We start from the raw sequence: 18318 nt of genomic DNA, 5'->3' as shown, positions 1-18318 counted from the left end.
TTCATGAAAAAGAATCACATAAAAAGTAACAAATACATTTTTAAATTGATGATTTTACAGACGTTTTTCTCGCACACAAAATGACTAGCCTACAGTACTACAGTAGGCCTACCCCATGTTCAATGTTTTTGTTTCTATGGAACGTCAAAAGAGCAAAAATTATATAGAGGGCTGAAAACTCTGTGGAGTCCATCTACAGTGTGGATGGAACAATGTAAAATTAAAATTGTAATGATAATAGTATAATCATGCAAGTACGAAGAAATAAATACTGGCAAATAAATTTTAATTTAAAAATCATGATAAGTTTTTTTGTTTCGTTTTCTTTCTGTTTTTATGCTTGTACTATTATTGTTGCTCTTTTGGCGCTCCATGGAAACAAAAACATTGAGCATGGTGGGAGCTCGAGGAGTTACATTACAGTATACAAAGAAACACATATGTAAAATCATCAATTTAAAGGATTTATTTATTTGTTATTATGTGTTTCTCCTTCTGAAAGTACTTATAAGTCCTAATTTTAAAGTGTGGTGTTCAGGATAAAGTTAGTCAACAAATTTGGAGTCAAAATACAAGAAAGGCAGGTGCGTAAGAAAAACATCCTCTGAACCAACACAATGGAGTAAATATATACCAACAAACAACCCGTCAAGTTTGTTTGTTGTAAAGAAAAAATATACATTTACTCAACGGGCGAAAATAATGTGAGTTTATCTATGTTTTGCGGTAGTATTAAATTATATTTATGGTAATAAATGAAACCTACTGTGTTTAAAATTATGTATGGATAAACAAGTATTGTTTTTAATCTGTAGTATATCTTAGTATTTGTAATCTTAGGTGTTGGGTCTTAGCTTTCGTGATCTTAGGTCTTAGGGGGTCTGAGCTTTCGTGGTCTGAGCTTTCGTGACACCCGTTTTTAAGCTGTAGTATATCTTAGTATTTGTAATCTTAGGTGTTGGGTCTTAGCTTTCGTGATCTTAGGTCTTAGGGGGTCTTAGCTTTCGTGGTCTTAGGTTTCGTGACACCCGCCAAAACTGATCCGGTCGGATGATTTTGCCGTTGAAACCACCCGCTGAAGTTTTCACCCTAGGCTACGGCCTAGGCTATATAGAATATGATTTTATTGCTAAGAGGGGCTTTTTAAGCACTGAGTGCTTCGCCTCGATCCCGTAGACGAAAGTGTACGGGAAACAAGTAAACAAGTAAAGTAAACAGCCGCTAAAACAGGTCCGGCTAGCCTAGGCTCGGGCCTCTGCTGGGCCAAATCCAAAAACTGGTCCGGCTTTTTAAAATCGCTTATTTATTCTTTAAAATGTGTTAAGAAGCCTGCAGTGCAAACAGATCAAATGGTTTAAAGTAAACTATGCTATGCTAAGTAAATATACTAAATATTAGCATACAAACGGAAAGAAATTATCGAAATACTAATTAATTAAAGAAACTCTAATCAGCTTTTGGGATATTCTATTGTTCAGTTCGTTTAAAACTAATAGCGCCCTATATTAATTTTATATTATGTCTAAGGATCTTAGATATTATTATGCAACAAACTGAATACGTCTTATTATCAAATATAGAATGTTCATTATTTATATTAGTATTATTATTTTAGGTTATTGTCATTACTGCTATCAATATCATTTTTTTTTTTGCCTTTGTAAGAAATTACACCTGCCTTATTTTTTTTCCAGTCCACATTTTAGGGTGCAAGTGGCCACCAAGGGCCTCTTATTATTAATAGTAGTATAATACAACATTGATACTGTAATAACAATAGATATGGGTAGCAATACTTACAATAATAAAGATAAAAAATTGACTGAAAACACCACAGTGGAACGACTGGTTCCCACATTCACGAATTTGGCTATACGACGAATAAACACGAGTTTCGTAATAGTCTTAGCGAAAAAAAAGAGGGTAAAAAATTATAGTACATTGATTTTTTTTATCACCCCAAATTATGGACTTTTAAGAATGCAATTACTTATTACGCTCTAATAATACCACTGGTTGGTGTACGCGTGGATTGCATCATCATCTTATAGTGTCGTAATCAAGTTTTAGCGAAAAATAAGAGGGTTAAATTTGCCATTTTCTCAAAATTATCAAAAATATGAACTTTTTAAAATTCAATTATTACACTCTAATATCATTATTTAGGCCTACTGGTAGTATTTGTAATTTAAAAAAAAATCTTTTATGACAGAAGGCATGCACGACCAACTGGATTTGAATGCGGAAGGAACAATGTATTGATGAAAGATCTGCGAAGGAAAAAAAGGAAGAAATGAAAACTGGAAAATAAATGGTTAGGTCCATACAAAATTACTTCAAAACTGGGAAAGGGATCATATTCTCTGATAGGGCTAGATGACGACAGTGTTATCAAACGTGTTAACGGGATACGTCTGAAGCCATATCTTTCCACCAACTTCTTTATCAAAACATGATTACCGCAACACTCAAAAGTCCGGCAGTACATCTGTTTCGCCACTAATCGTCAAGGGAAGCAACCTGCCTTTTAAAAAGAGGAAATTGTCAAATAATCTACCCGAAAAAGCTGCAAATGAATCAACAAACCCTTTTTAACAAGTAGATGCACATTGGCAAGCAGAAAAATCATTTTTGTTTTGAATCGACGTTAAAAATATCATAACAAGACGTGAATACAAATCAAAGAGAAATGAACAAGGCAGCAAAACCCACGAAAACAGCCAGGATGCGCGGGAACTGCCTCTTTAGAGCGCTTAGTTATGTTCTTGTTGGTGTCCAAAGTCACCATATGATTGTGAGGGACCATATTTTAGAGTTTATGTCCAAAAACAGACGTATCTTTGAAGACATCGACAGCAGATCATTCGAAAAATACATAAGTGATATGACAGCTATGTCTAAAGATGGAACATGGGGCTCCGAGTTGAAAATGTTAGCATTTGCAACAATGACCAAAACCATTGTCTACATCTACAGCAAATATGGCACAAGAAAGAATCAACCACATTTTCAATAGCTGAAGTATTGCCGATTAACAAATCAGGATGTTGAAGTTTTGGAAAGAAATGTGTATCTTTCAAATGTTTGTGCTCATATTGAGCCAGTTTTGGACGTTGAAAAACAAGAGGAGGGGTTACTTGACACTTCGGAACGAAAGTACATCCGCAGACCATACCATCCAATATGCAAGTATCTGGCCCGCAAATATTGGGACTACATCACCGAAGAAACCTTAAACGCTGCTCTTGTGGACAATTACGCAGATGAAGCTACACTACATGCTGTCATTTTTGTAAGAGAATTTACCGACAATCGGTATGATGTACAAGGTCTTCAACATTGTGAAATTGAGCCAAATATCTTCAACTTGTTGTGCGATGTCGAACATTTCCAGGAGAAAATTTTTTGAGAAAACAACTCTTATACCTTCCCTCATTAAAAGGACGTACGTGCTATAACACACAAATCTGTTTTGTCAAATGAAAAATAATATGTAAGTTTTGGGTATGATGCGTCTCACATGCACACAGAGCCAAGATATAAGGAGCTTGGACTTGCACCGTGCGTGGGCCCTAACCTTACGGTTTTCATTTATATTATCATCCCATTCTGTTATTCTAAGATCTTGTTTCTTTCTATTTCATTCTTCTACTACGATCACTTCATATTTTTATGTCTTGGTGAAAAGAGAGGCTCCGGCCTCCCCTGGGTTTATAGCCTCTCTACCTAAACAACGGCACACATGGTAAATTCATTTTTTCTATTCATGTTTGTATATAAATGCGACGTATTACTATTGTATCGTATAAATGATATACAAAATATTAAGTACTTTATGCAGTTACACAAAGTATACTGTGTATAAAATGTAATGATATAATAGGCCTACTGATACTTTTCTACCCGAAATAGATGGCGCATAGTAGTATTGGCGAAACTTAATCATATTAACGAAACAATCAAGCTATTTTTAAATGGGAAATAATTTTGAAAAAACCTAAAGTTTTAGGAGGGACATTTGTTGATGTTGATGATATATTGTCCCCTGAAAAATGGTAATGTTCCATAATACTTAATAGTTATTCACTTTGACCAAAAATGGATCAAAACAATTTTGTTTTCCTGCAAAAACTGTACCAACAGCCAATGGGTTTTTGGTTTAAAGATGTATTGTCCCCCTGAAAAATAATTATTAACAAATTTGTTGTTAAATTTGCCATTTTAATGTAACATAATAGTTATCCACTTTGACCAAAAATTGGATTGAAAGAAAATGTATTTACCTGAAAAAAAAGTAATTTAAAGCAAAAAATGATCAAATTGGCTGCCAGCCAATGGGTTTTTGGTTGAATTTAACCATTTTGTCATTTTATAAGTGAAAACATTATTTGTTTCCGTTTTTTTTCTACAGAAGTGATTAACTTTATTAAAACTACAAAATAGCATATTCAAAGTCTGATTTAATTAATCTTCATTTTTCATGATTTTGAAGACAATACATCTTTAATATAACAGTTTTTTGTTTTTTTTTTATAACAGTTTTTTTTTTTTTTTATAACAGTTTTTGTTTTTTTTTTATAAATATAAGTGCAAACATTTTTTCCCTTTTTTTTTGGCGGAAGGCAGGCTCAGTAGTCCTCATCAATTATAAAAAACAACAAAAGTGTTTTTTTATATCATGCTAGTTTAAATTTGTGTCAAATTCATTTGCTATTGTATCGGCTGAAACCATGAGTATTTCTGAAATCTAAATTTTGTAATATGTATGCAGACAAAGAATAAATTTAATTCCTCACTTTGAAGAATAAATAGGTGATCATTTTATAATTTTACTGACATTTCATTTTAAAACAGATGCAGTACGTTAAAATACGATCGCAAAACGTTGATGTATGTCATCCTATGAGCTGATGCATCGCTTATTATAGTACTGAGTTGTGCCTACTAGTGTGTGTCATATACAATATATACAGTACTATTATTTACTACTGTGTATATACAGTGTATCATATCATATCATATCATATCATTTATTTCGCCAATATACAGAACAGCACAAAAAAACAATACAAAAGTAAGTCAATGAGGCCGGATAACCTAAAAGTTACAAATAAAAATAACCGTCGAGAGGCTCTCCACATCGAAATACTTACATAAAATGAATAATACATGGATTCTATTAAAATTTAGATAAAACTATAAAATTCAGCAATGTGTTTTTATAAAAAATTGTAAATTTAAAAAGATAGAATTAAGAAAATATCTTTAAAATATACATATGTTCAGATTAAAACAGATTGTTAAAATATTTCTTAAGGCTATGCTTAAAACAGTTTATATTAATTAAAAGTTGGTCGCAGAGATCCGCAGGCAGATCTCTAAAATGTCGAACAAAAAAATTAAAGACAGAGTTATGAAATAAATCAGTCCGGGCTATAAAATTATTGCGTAACTTAAGGTTATTAACATGTCTGCAATTAATAGATAAATATTTAAAAACATTAACATCATATAATTTGTACATACATTTGGTAACAAAATTAATACATAAATACCTAATGCGATTGTTAATGGACATCAGATTAAGGCGTTTCAAACGTTCAGGGTAAGGGAGACTGGCTGATCTTGGGAAGCATGTGCGGGTGACCCTCCTTTGGACAGCTTCAAGAGCAGCGATGTCTTTTTTAAGAAAGGGGATCCAGGCAGGTAAACCGTAATCAATATATGGTCTAACTAACGATATATATAGTCGCAATATAATAGCTTTATCACGACATTTGACAATACGTCTCACAAAACCAAACATGCGATTAGATTTGGATTTAACATATTGGACATGATCAGCCCAAGTGAGTTTGCGATTCAGGTGAATTCCAAGATATTTAATGGAATTCGTAACGGGCAATCTATCATCTCCAATAAAATAATCACATGCTTGTTCAAGGCGACTGTTAGATCTAGTTATGTGCATTACAAAACATTTGTCAGTATTTAGTAGCATTTTGTTGGTCACACACCAGTTGTTAATAGCATGAAGATCCGACTGCAAGCTCATTTCATCATTATCATTATGGTTATCTTTATCTTTGTTTTTGTTTCTGATGGCTCTGTATATGAGAGTATCATCAGCATATAGTTGTATCTGTGATTCAATGCAGGAGGGGAGATCGGATACAAAGAGATTAAAGAGGATTGGCCCAATCACTGATCCCTGAGGAACCCCGGATTTTACCAATATATTCTCGGAAGTGGAGCCCCTAAATGTAACTCGTTGAGATCTACAGGATAGGTAGGATTTAAACCAGTCCAGCATTGAATCACAGATACCAAAATTATGTAACTTGCTTAACAGAATCTTATGGCTAATTTTATCAAAAGCTTTCCGCCAATCGAGAAAAATCGCATCGATATGGGGCGGAGAACGCTCATCAAGTATTTTAGACCAATCAGTTATAACATCTGTAAGTAAGGTGGTACAAGACCTACCCCTCAATAAGCCATGTTGTTTCTCGGAGAGAAGTGTATTTTCTTCAAGAAAAGATAGTAACTTTTGACCAACAACTCTCTCAAGCAATTTACCAATTGTAGAACATAAGGAAATCGGTCTATAATTAGAAACATCACTATAGTCACCTGACTTATGGATTGGAATGATGTTGACTGTTAGCACACAGTAGGTGAAATTACAAAACACACATCATTGGTATGATGACATTATCAAAATCAAACATGAAGATGACAAATTAAAAATGGAATATTCAACAAAAAATATTATATGAGAACCCTCTTTTTTAAACCCTTCAGTGCAAGTTAAAGTTATATATTAAAAACAATTTCTAAACCGCCCAGTGATATACTGAAAATGTATTATTTTGAAACGATAAAATGAGGAAATATGTGAGAATGTATTTAATCAAACCTTATTTAATCAAAATATATGAATACAATGTGAATGAAAAAGTCCTCCCCCACCCCCCCCCCCCCCCACAAAGAAAAAATCAGAGGGCGCTATTACTAATTTATCCTGCAAATTTTACAATGGAATAATTGAAGATTCCTTCCGAACCGAACGCCAATTTATTCTTGCACATTTTTAATCTCTCCGTTTCGATAATTTCTTTTCGATTTTACGGTAATGGTATATTTACTCTAAAGCATAGAGGTTTTACTTCAACCATTTGAACTTTTCCCAGGCTTCTTATGATATTTTTATGGCTAAATAAGCGATTTTGAAGGCCGGACCAGTTTTGGCCTAGTCGGACCTGTTTTAGAGGCTGTTTCAACGCCAAAATCGATCCGACCGGACCAGTTTTGGCCCCGGACCAAATTTTGTGTTACAGGCCCACCAAATCCCAGCCAGTATCAGGCTTTCTATGTTACGCCAGCCTAGGCTTATAGACGGAGCATGGGAAGAGTAATCACAGCTAAGCTTGGACTAGACTGCCTAGGGCCCTAGTAGTAGTTTTGTTTTTGGAGCAAATGTATTTTTAAATTTTTTTAAATTTTGGTTTGGAAAATACTAAATAATAGAAAGGGGATAGGCCTAGCCTACTAGGCCTACATATTAATTATTGTGTTTCAAATATTGTCTTGCCTACTGAACTCAACTCAAAAGCCTATAATTTCTCTTGCAGACCAAGTCAACAACAATACCGGGCATTTAAAAGATTAATAGAAAATGAAAGTAAAAAAATTGGAAGAAAACCAAAACAAAAGAAAGGAGATGTTGTAGAAGCCAACTTTGAACCGTCCAGTCTTGAACACTTCCAAGTTCGTTTTAGAGAAGATGTCAAAGTTCCATTGCGCAAATTATTCAAACCTTTTGCTTTTGCATGTGTGGTATGATTCCATTACACGTTAATGTTTACAGAAAAAGAACAACATAAATAAATACACAATTAATAAAACCATAATTGAAAATAAAAAAAAACATATTAAGACAACTACTAGCCTGCAAACATCATGGACTACAGTTACCAGACCAGTACCATAAAAGATTCACACTTGTTCCAGCACAGTTTCGGTGTGACTCCGGCAAATCAAACCGAACATTAATGTTTTGTTTTCATGTGGATACAAGCATATTGATTGGTGCATAGACGCATGGAGCGTTGTGAAAACAAAACATTGACTTTTGATTTCATTTTCCGTTGCCGGACTTACTATGACCATAGCGGAACAGGTGTGAAAGACCCTAAGACCTGTTCCTGTAAGAACAGGTTTTATAATGCCTTTTTGTACATCTGGTTACAACATTTTGTGGAGTTTAATTATAATGGTATTACATTTAAAATGGAATTACCAACATCTTGGGATGAGGTTATACTCAAGCATGATTATAATCTTTCATAATATATACATTGGACATTACTAGAGTTTAAATGTTGAATTTTCATCTACCAAGAAAACAAAGTGAAGTTGCAACATCTGTGGATAGAATTTTTTTTACACTACAAATTGTTATTTTTATACTATTTTGAAATTAAACTTTTTCTAAAGTAAATAATGTCAATTGAATCAATATTTTTAGGTTACTGGTAGCAGTTTTGCAGGCGCTGCAATCTGGCAGTATGAAGGCATGAGGTCAAAGGCCATCAGTCGAGCTCTTGGTCAGTTTAATTTCTTTAACACTGAGAAAGCTGGAGAGTTTAGACAGCAGGTATAACAAAAGCTAAATAATCTAAATATTGCAGTTTGCACCCAATGGCAACCTCTTCTTGGTTCACCAGCAAGGGTGCTGATCCGTTTTGAATGTTGATGTGGTGGAACACAGTAAAAAATAAAAATAAAACAAAATCCACCAGGATCTGTGCCATTGTTCACCACAGATGTCTAGTATTCAAGTACATTCCTGCATTTGTTGATACTTGAAAACAATGATGATGTGCTGAATAGGTCGCAGGGTATAACCACATTTAAAGACTGCTAATCACCTTTAGAATATACCTGATAGTGCTGTTTTTTTGTCACTCCTTTAATTTATTTACACTAATTCTCTTGCTGCTTCTCTGTGACACCAACTGCTTTCTAACCTCAAACGATTAAAAATTCTAATAAACTCTATTTTCTTACAGATTCATCAATGGTTCTCTGGTCTTCTTGGGACACAGAAGGTTGTCCTCGGTATCGTTGCACTCAATGTAGGAGTTTTTGCTCTCTGGCGACTCCCATTCATGCAGATGTTTATGGTCAAGTGGTTCAGTGCCAACCCAGCTGCTAGTAAGTTTTCTTTTGTGTATTATGTATTAATCTTTCAGCAATAGGTTAATAGTATACAAATAATGAATGTTTATGAGTGTAATGGTACAAATAATGGCATGAGTTGAATAATGAAAGTTATATTTCAACAAGGCAAAGCAATCGTTCAATCAAATGACAGGAATTTATTTAGGTGATAGTGATATCTCAGATGTTATAGTTTGATTGTTCTTAAATTGAGCTCTTAATTCATTTTTTAAGATATTTACTTAAATAATTTGCAATAATCTGCAATACGCTTAGTCTTTCCTCAACACAATACACTAAGTTTTAGCTTCAGTTACGTGTCCTCTTTTATATTGTAACAAGTATTGTGAATGATGTTCAGTATAACTCTATATTATTTTATAATTGCTTTGTATGTAGTGTATCAAACGACACATTTCCAATTGTATGGTTTGTGTATGTAATTGGACAATACAAGTTTTTTGAATTTTGAATTTATTTCTGACTGATAAATGGTAAAATACATAAGATACATTTTATGTACAGTATGAACATATTCCTATGTTCAATACTTTAATACTCAAAATTTAGACGATAATACTTTTTTCTAACACACCTGATTATGTTCTTGCCATTTGCTAAGGGGACACCTTCTGGACCCAACAAAGTGTCCTCTTAGTGTGGGTGTCCCCTGTATAACGACTGTCTTTTAAAACGCCTTGCCCCTCATGCATTTCAGAGGAAAGTGTCTTGGTGTGTCCATTGGAAGTTTTACTGTAGATGGTTAGTAGATTGTAACTTTACTTTTCCTACAGATGCTGTATGTATACCAATGGTGCTGTCAACATTTAGTCACTACTCTCTGTGGCATTTAGCAGTCAATATGTATGTCTTATGGACATTTTCTCACAGTATGGAGAGGTTATTTGGCAAAGAACAATTCTTGGCTATGTATATGTCTGCAGGTTGGTATTTAATAGATACAATTTTTCAGTAAATAATCAACTAAAATTTTACCTAGCATTTAGAGTAGTTATCCAGGCATCACTTTAGATGATACCCAGGGGTCACTTACGATGTTATCCAGGGGTCACTTACAATGTTACCCAGGGGTCACTTACGATGTTACCCAGGGGTCACTTACGATGTTACCCAGGGGTCACTTAAAGACACCTTCCCTACGTTTTTTAGATCTATTTTAAGATCACAAACTATATTTAATGTAAAAATAATACTATATGGTCCTATTGCGATAACTTTTTTCGTCTTTAAATGGTTAAAAATGTAAAAAATAAGTCGATTCTAATAATTATAGCGGCCCGCTATAAATCCCAAAATGCATTGCGCGCGGATTGATATTTCTATTTTTCTTCTGTAATTCACCCACTTTTCGATCGATCGTCGTGAGGCCAAAACAAATGGAAGACTCTTAACTTTTCAGCGAAAATACCGGGTTTTCCCCAATTTGTATCAACGGAGTCTGGGAAAAATAGAACGACAATTAATGCAGCAAATATACAACGTCACGCTAGGTATATAGCTAGCGTACGATGTTCGTACGCTACCGATGTTTACCAGCTAGGCCTACAAAACTAAGCCTAGCTAGGCTAGGCCTAAAGACCGTCCACGAGAGGTCAGTCGCCGCGAGCTACTTAGGTAGTGCATTGTTTCTCACTTTTTATCATAATTTACCATAAAACCTACATTTAAGACAAGAAATGACCTGGTTTAATGTTTTTAAAGTAATAAATGTATTATTTTTACAAAACGTCACAAATTGTAGGGAAGGTGTCTTTAAGATGTTATCCAGGGGTCACTTAACATATTATCCAGGGATCAATTAACATGTTATCCAGGGATCACTTAAGATGTTATCCAGGGATCACTTAAGATGATATCCATGGGTCACTTAAGGTTATATCCAGGGGTCACTTAAGATTATATCCAGGGGTCACTTAAAATTATATCCAGTGATCACTTAAGGTGTTATCTAGTTATGAATTAGTGAGTGGAGTTACATTTGGATTGCATAAAATAATGTTAAAACTTGTGTTTATAAAAAGTTAAATTTTACTAATTCTAGAGTGTTTCAACTAATTGCAATTAGTAGTTTAACCAATATTACAATTGTCTTTTGTTTGTTTTTAAGGTGTGTGGTCCTCATTTTCTAGTCATCTACTAAAAGTCTTGACTTCAAAGTATAACCCATCATTAGGAGCGGTAAGTAGAATATTGTGCTCAATAACAGAGTCATTACAAGAGGAGTTGGGACAGGGCCTAAACATTAGAAAACAATGTGCTGAACTTAACTTTACTTTACTATGGTCTCATTGAAAAATGTTTTTTTAACAATTTTTGTTGTTGAATATGCTATTTTAATGTCTCATAATAGTTAATATTTACCGTATTTTCCGGAGTATAGGTCGACCCCAAGTACAAGTCGACCCCCAACTTTGGCCTAGAATATCGTTGATTTTGGTATGACCTGAATATAAGTCGCCCCCCAAAATCGGCTAATAACTCAACTTACTTTAAAGTTCAAAGAGGGCTAGAAATGTATGAAATGTGGTTGGTTGTTTATATTATGAAAGTGTAGGCCTAATCAATATCGGACGGACGTAATGGCGACGACTTCGCCGCCGTCTTCACCAGCCTATAATAAATGACAGCGATGTAGCGTCACTTGCCATAAGCGATGTTTTTCGCGTCACTCGAATAAATTAAAACGAGTTTTCCGTTAGGAGGCTTATTAATTGTACAGGCGAGTAGTTGTAAATCGCGTTATCTGTAAAATGTACACGCGCCCGACTAAGGAGAATTTATTTTATGAATAGACATGCGCAGTAATTGTAATTACGAACAAACAAACAAACTGCGCATGTGTATAGATGAAAATATCGCGCAATAACAAACATGCTGCATGGACATTCCGACGTCTGTGGTGTGTGTTACGATGTTTTCGCGAGAGTGAATAAGCATAGAGAAAACTATTTATTCTTAATTATCTTAAAAGCGTAATATTAACATCAAAATGAGTCATTGTGATATATTAATATTTTATTGACCAGTACTTGTTGGAGTTGTATAATATTTTGTACAATGTAGGTATTAAATTGAAAACTTCTGTGAGTGATTGATGATAGGCCACTGACCTTGCTGGGCCTTGATAGCTGACGGCTTTTGAACATATTTTTTTCAAAAATCGCATGGTCGGAGTATAAGTCGACCCCCCGATTTTGCAATTAAAATTTTCCCACAAAGTCTCGACCTATACTCCGGAAAATACGGTATGTGATATAAATGTTTCCTAACAATAAATAAATTATTCGTTCTGTTTCTAGTCCGGTGCAATAATGGCTGTCTTGGGGTCTACATGTTTCCAATATCCAGATGCTCGACTTGCAATAGTTTTTCTTCCATTTTTCACATTCTCTGCTGGAACGGTAAGTTATAATTCATATTTACCTCTCATTGGCTCATATTCTCCAATACGATTTTACTGATACTATCACAGTTTGAACTTAAACTTTAAAATTATGGAAGGACCTCTATAAAAGGAACACTTTCGGGACCTAAGCGTTTTCATAATAGGGATATCCCCTGATTAGGGATTGGCCATAGTGTAAAAATGTTAAAGTTTGGTGTTCCAAAGAGAGTTGTTTAATGAATGTGGGTGTAAAACTAAAATTACGAATTTTTGAAAGATTAGTGTTCAGTAATTTCCCAAACATTATAATAGTGTTCCTCTTGTTGTTATTAAGTTATTCGTTGATAGAAGTATGGATGAAGAAATAAAGTCTTGCGGGTGGTGGCTATGGAACGTAACCAGTACGGGTCTAATCTTTAATTCTTAATTATTTAATTCACATCCAACAGCCAAAAGCCAATAACAGGATGTCTTAAAACATACAATTTTTATGTATACTTTCTGAATCGAAAGTTTAGGGGTCCTTCCATAATTTTTAAATTTTAAGTTAAAATTATATGATATGATAATTACCAGTAAAATCTTATTGGAGAATTAGCTCTGCTACCTTTTCTGGCTGTTTTGTTTTGATTTAGCTTTTCGCTTTTTTTTTGTATCTCCATTGAGATCCAGCCACTGATACCCACAGCATTGTCATCTTTTCGGTAATAATATAATTAATGGACCGAAATGTTAAGTTTGCATAAATTATTTGTTGTTGTAGGCATTGAAGGTATTGATTGGTATAGAATCACTAGGGGTTGTCATGAGATGGGCTTTCTTTGACCATGCTGCACACCTTTCTGGCCTGTTATTTGGTTGGTAAGTGATGACAGTACCTAATATTAACAAACACCACCTGTATCAAAACAACCCACAATTTCCAACAATTTTGTCCCCCATGATTTTATCTAACAACATTTAAAATGCATTAAAAATTCAATTCTCAGATTCAATGCTAGCCTATGCAAAGCTTTCAAGTAAAACTAATTCACTCCATGAGCCTCAAATGAGAATTAAGATCTGTCTACACTATCACTATCAAAAACATATGATATACCCATATATGGACATGATGATGTCATAACACTGCCATATTTGGGCATATCACTACCATATTTGGACACATCACACTTTTTTTTGTCAAAACTAGTTTGATAGTGTGACAGAGCTTAAGACAAGTAAGTTACAGTTTATCCATCCTGTAACTGGCAAGTAAACCTAATGTTGGATGTGTATAAAATTTAAAAATGTACTGACCCAAAATTTATGATATTCTGAAATGCAGTTGTTCAATAGCTGTTGTACAGAGTTCGATATTGGGAAACTTAGCTGTAAAATGAGGGACAAAGTTGTGTTAGGAATTATTCGCTTATTTTAATTATAAGCTTATTATAAGTGAGCCAAATGGTCGAGCGGTTAAGGCAGGGGCACTGTTTACCGTAACTAAAGAGCCAACAATATCGGCATGGGTTGAGGCCGACTTGCTCTATGGTTTTGGTGGTAGAACGAGTCTTCTCGGATAATGATTATAAACCGTAGGTCCAGTGTACACAGTTATTCCCCACCCTCCCCTTCTCCAAAAATAACAAGTACAATATATAATTTAAATACAGTACATGATTACTCTTAATCTACAAAACCAAAAAAATGAGGGACAAAGTTGTGTTAGGAATTATTCGCTTATTTTAATTATAAGCTTATTATAAGTGAGCCAAATGGTCGAGCGGTTAAGGCAGGGGCACTGTTTACCGTAACTAAAGAGCCAACAATATCGGCATGGTTTGAGGCCGACTTGCTCCATGGTTTTGGTGGTAGAACGAGTCTTCTCGGATAATGACTATAAACCGTAGGTCCAGTGTACACAGTTATTCCCCACCCTCCCCTTCTCCAAAAATAACAAGTACAATATATAATTTAAATACATGATTACTCTTAATCTACAAAACCAATCACTAATCAAACCCCCCCCCCCCTCCCCACCTTACGTACAATATCATTTGAGATGGGTAGGGGGTTACCCTGGTGAATTGGTTCACAGAAATAGGGATTATCACCTATCTGACAGTGATTATTTTAGTATTGGTAATCTTTGGCCACCTGTGCCTAAAGACATAAATTTTAAAATAAATTCCCTGGTAGCTTGGATAGTTTTCAAATATGTATAATCCGATTATATTCTTTTCAGTTATTATGCTGGTGATGGTTATAAACGGCTTTGGGGAAACCGGATAAAAATGCTGGAAAAGTGGCATGAATTCCGGGAAAAACCAGGCAAAGTATGATGAATGTTTGAGTCGACAGAAGAGTTGTTAATTGTTCAGAGTGGAATGTAAGTTTAAATTTGTTTTATCGCACTTGAAGTAGAAATATTCAGTTGTTTAGAACCTCTATTAAGAGGACACCTTTGTTAAAACATATATGTGCACCCCTTGATAGGCGATAGATTTTACACAGTATTTTGAAAGGTCGGGTATTTGTGTTTTCAGGACCCCACTGGGACAATGCCCTTCATCTCCACTGCTGCCTCCTTCCTCCACCCCTGCCAATTGTTTGTGCCTCCTGCGCCTCACATATTCTTCAAGGCTTGTTGTACAAAGGCTTGTCTGCTTGTAACCTTTTCACATCTGCAAAATGTAACAACTTGTAACCAGGATTGCCAAGTACTCAACAGTACAGTGCCAAAAGCTGTGTAATTGTTCCTATTCTGAATTTGTTTATGTAAATAGGTATATACTGACAGAAAATGCCTATTGAAATTCAAGAAAATCAGTTTATTATCTTCACAAATAAAAAAAAAGAAAAATAGGAATTCTTTTAACATGAGCCAAAATATCAAGTTTCTGAGTACTTTCATTATATTGTTGAACATTTGATCAGTACAATATAGGATTGGGGAAAAAAGATATGCATGTAGACTTTTCATAGATTTGAAATAATGTTTTTAAAGATAATTTAACCCTTGACCTACACATGAATTCATGTTTATAAAACAATGGTTCAAATGTTTCAAGTATATGCCCACAGGGAACTAAGGCTTAATGATCTCAATCAAGTCTATAGCTTAATGTTATCTTGTGATAAACAATCTTGTGATAAACAACCTTGTGTTAGGCCTTGCCTCAGGAAAAAAAAAAATACTTTGATATTAATTTTTGTTATTGCATTTGAATAACAATATAAAAATTGCCATATGCTGAATTAAAAAAGTAATAAGTATCACTCCACATGCTGTTTTCGGTTTATTTATAGTTTAAGTAGAATGCAATGTCTTTTAATCAAAACCTTGAATCTAAAGCTCAGTATAACATTACAGTATCAAACTTTACATGACAAAAAATGTGATTTGCCCATAATGGACATGATGTCATGTCACTACCATATTTGAGCATATTACTACCATATTTGGGCACATCACACTTTTTTTGTCAATCTAGTTTGATAGTGTAGACAGAGTTTAACACTACAGTATCAAACTTTATGTGACAAAAAAAATTTGATTTGCCCATATATGAACATGATGATGATGTCATATCATATTTGGGCATATCACTACCATATTTGGGCACATCACACTGATAAATTCATGTGATGTGCTTAAAATCAGCAAATATAATACATTTTAATATTATAACAAATGCTAGTGATGTTAATAAATTACAAAGTTAGTGATCATAAATAAAATTCTTTTACATTTCTAACAACTGTTGTTATTATACAACATATAAATGTAAATTTTTCGAACCATTTCACAAAAACAACCATTTTACGGCCAATAGTTTTTGAGATTATAGAAATGTGTACTACCAGTACAGGTCAAAGGTCAATAAAAATATTTTGGGTCATTTTCTTGAAAAAGTTCTTATTAGACTGAATAGAAACATATACCTACAGATTAATTTGAGCCCTATTTAAAGTTTGTCCAACTGTTAGTTACGGAGTTATATGATATGTAGGTCAAAGGTCAAATATGCCAAAAATCATACTTCCAGCCATTTTTGGACAAACTTTTCCATTAGAACGAATATTAATATGCATCTTCCAAATAATTTGACACTAAAATTATTTCATTTAATCTACGTGTTGCAAAGATATGACCATTTTGTTTTCAATGGGTCAAAACATTCAAATTGAGGTCAGAGGTCAAAGATGAATTTTAGAAATTTGACAACATGGGTTTTTATAACCAGCATGATTCAAATATTCCTAAAACACAATGTTTACACTTTCCCCATGATCTGCACACGAAGGCACTTTTTTTGACATAGGGATCTGGACTAACTGTTTGATAGTGTAGACAGAGCTCAAAAGCGCAGCATTGATCATGCAAGTGTAAAATACCTCCATGTGTTAATCAAGGAATGAACCAGTTCAATTTAAAGATGTATTGTCCTCCAAAAACATGAAAAATGAAGATTAATAAAATCAGATTTTGAATAGGCCATTTTTTAGTTTAAAAGTTAATCACTCCTGTAAAAGAAAAAACAGAACAAAATTATGTTTTCATTTATAAAATGACAAACTGTTAAATTCAACCAAAAACCAATTGGCTATTACACTAACAGCCAATTTGACTATTTTTGCTTTAAATTATAATTTTTTCAGGTAAATAATTGGTTTTCCTACCCAATTTTTTGTCAAAGTAAATACTGCAGTATTATGCTGCATTAAAATGGCATATTCAACAAAAAAATTATTTTTTCAGGGGGACAATATCTTCCAATTATTTTATTCTATCAAGGCTCGAAAATAAACAATAAAATATGATAGGTAAAATACAAACAGCATGACACCAAGGGATAAAATAAAAAAAGCAACATATACAAATATGACATAAAAAGGTTAAAACATGGCATTTGCAGTATTAAAAAATATCATAAAAATGTAGAAAACAGTCTTATATATAAGTATGTTCACCTAGCAAAATTTGCATTAAAAAGCTTCGTAGCAGTTGGGAGAAAAGAATTTGTAAACTATTAGTTTTCATCATAGGGAAGCAAATTCTACCAATTCTGTGAAAGACAACATTTTTGTTGAGTGCATGGCTTTCCTCGGCAATAATAACTTCCCTGCTTCGTAGTAAATATTAGTTGAAGAAAATTGTGGGTAAAAACTGATTTTTGAGGTAAAAAATAAAAATAGAAGTGCACTACAACTTAAGAAAGTTTCATAGCAGAAATGCTACCAAATAACTATATAGAACATCTTTCATTTTACTTAACATTCTTTTACTTAATAAATACCTGTTTTCTTTTAAAATGTCTGACCTACTAAAAACAAATAGAACCAGGACTGTTCCTTGTGGGATAGATGATAATTTGATTACTCATAACACATAACCCAGTTCTTTAATACTGTAAAGCCTCAAGTATCCCTCAGGGTGACGCAAGCGCCACCCACGAGACCTCTGTTACCTAATCCGGGTGCGTTATTCTCCACTGTACTGACAACATCCTCTATTAAACATAAATCAGCAACGAGGATTAATAATACTTATGATAATTAAAATCAAAACATGTCGGGAAGTGTTCAGATACTGGCCACATAATGTATTCTATTTATTTTGTAACCTATTAACAGCATTAAGTTTTACAATTATAGAGAAATTCCACAAAACCACAAACCAAAAAAACAGACTTTCTTGGTAC

At 33.8% G+C, this 18318-nt stretch overlaps 2 protein-coding genes across 4 annotated transcripts in view; one reads left to right on the top strand and one right to left on the bottom strand.

The window, feature by feature from the left end:
- Positions 1-18318, bottom strand: part of LOC140050022 (pleckstrin homology domain-containing family B member 2-like) — an 89773-nt gene that overhangs the window by 39504 nt on the left and 31951 nt on the right. The gene's annotated exons all lie outside the window — the stretch shown is intronic.
- The window catches only part of LOC140049058 (presenilin-associated rhomboid-like protein, mitochondrial), a 31894-nt gene that overhangs the window by 1527 nt on the left and 12049 nt on the right, over positions 1-18318 (top strand). The window contains exons 2-10 of one of the 2 annotated variants that reach the window (XM_072093877.1): positions 7635-7839; positions 8531-8659; positions 9075-9219; positions 10020-10169; positions 11354-11424; positions 12546-12647; positions 13395-13492; positions 14859-15002; positions 15160-15893. In XM_072093877.1, coding sequence (XP_071949978.1) covers positions 7635-7839; positions 8531-8659; positions 9075-9219; positions 10020-10169; positions 11354-11424; positions 12546-12647; positions 13395-13492; positions 14859-14955 — 997 coding nt within the window. In that variant the 3' untranslated portion in view covers positions 14956-15002; positions 15160-15893. Of the gene's footprint in view, positions 1-7634; positions 7840-8530; positions 8660-9074; positions 9220-10019; positions 10170-11353; positions 11425-12545; positions 12648-13394; positions 13493-14858; positions 15003-15159; positions 15894-18318 lie in introns of those variants that run through there. The other variant, XM_072093876.1, reaches the window with a different exon arrangement.

Source organism: Antedon mediterranea, chromosome 5, assembly GCF_964355755.1.
Source record: "Antedon mediterranea chromosome 5, ecAntMedi1.1, whole genome shotgun sequence".
Lineage (NCBI taxonomy): Eukaryota > Metazoa > Echinodermata > Crinoidea > Comatulida > Antedonidae > Antedon > Antedon mediterranea.
The sequence above is the reverse complement of the archived record's forward strand: the minus strand, read 5'-3'. Positions and strand labels throughout refer to the sequence as shown.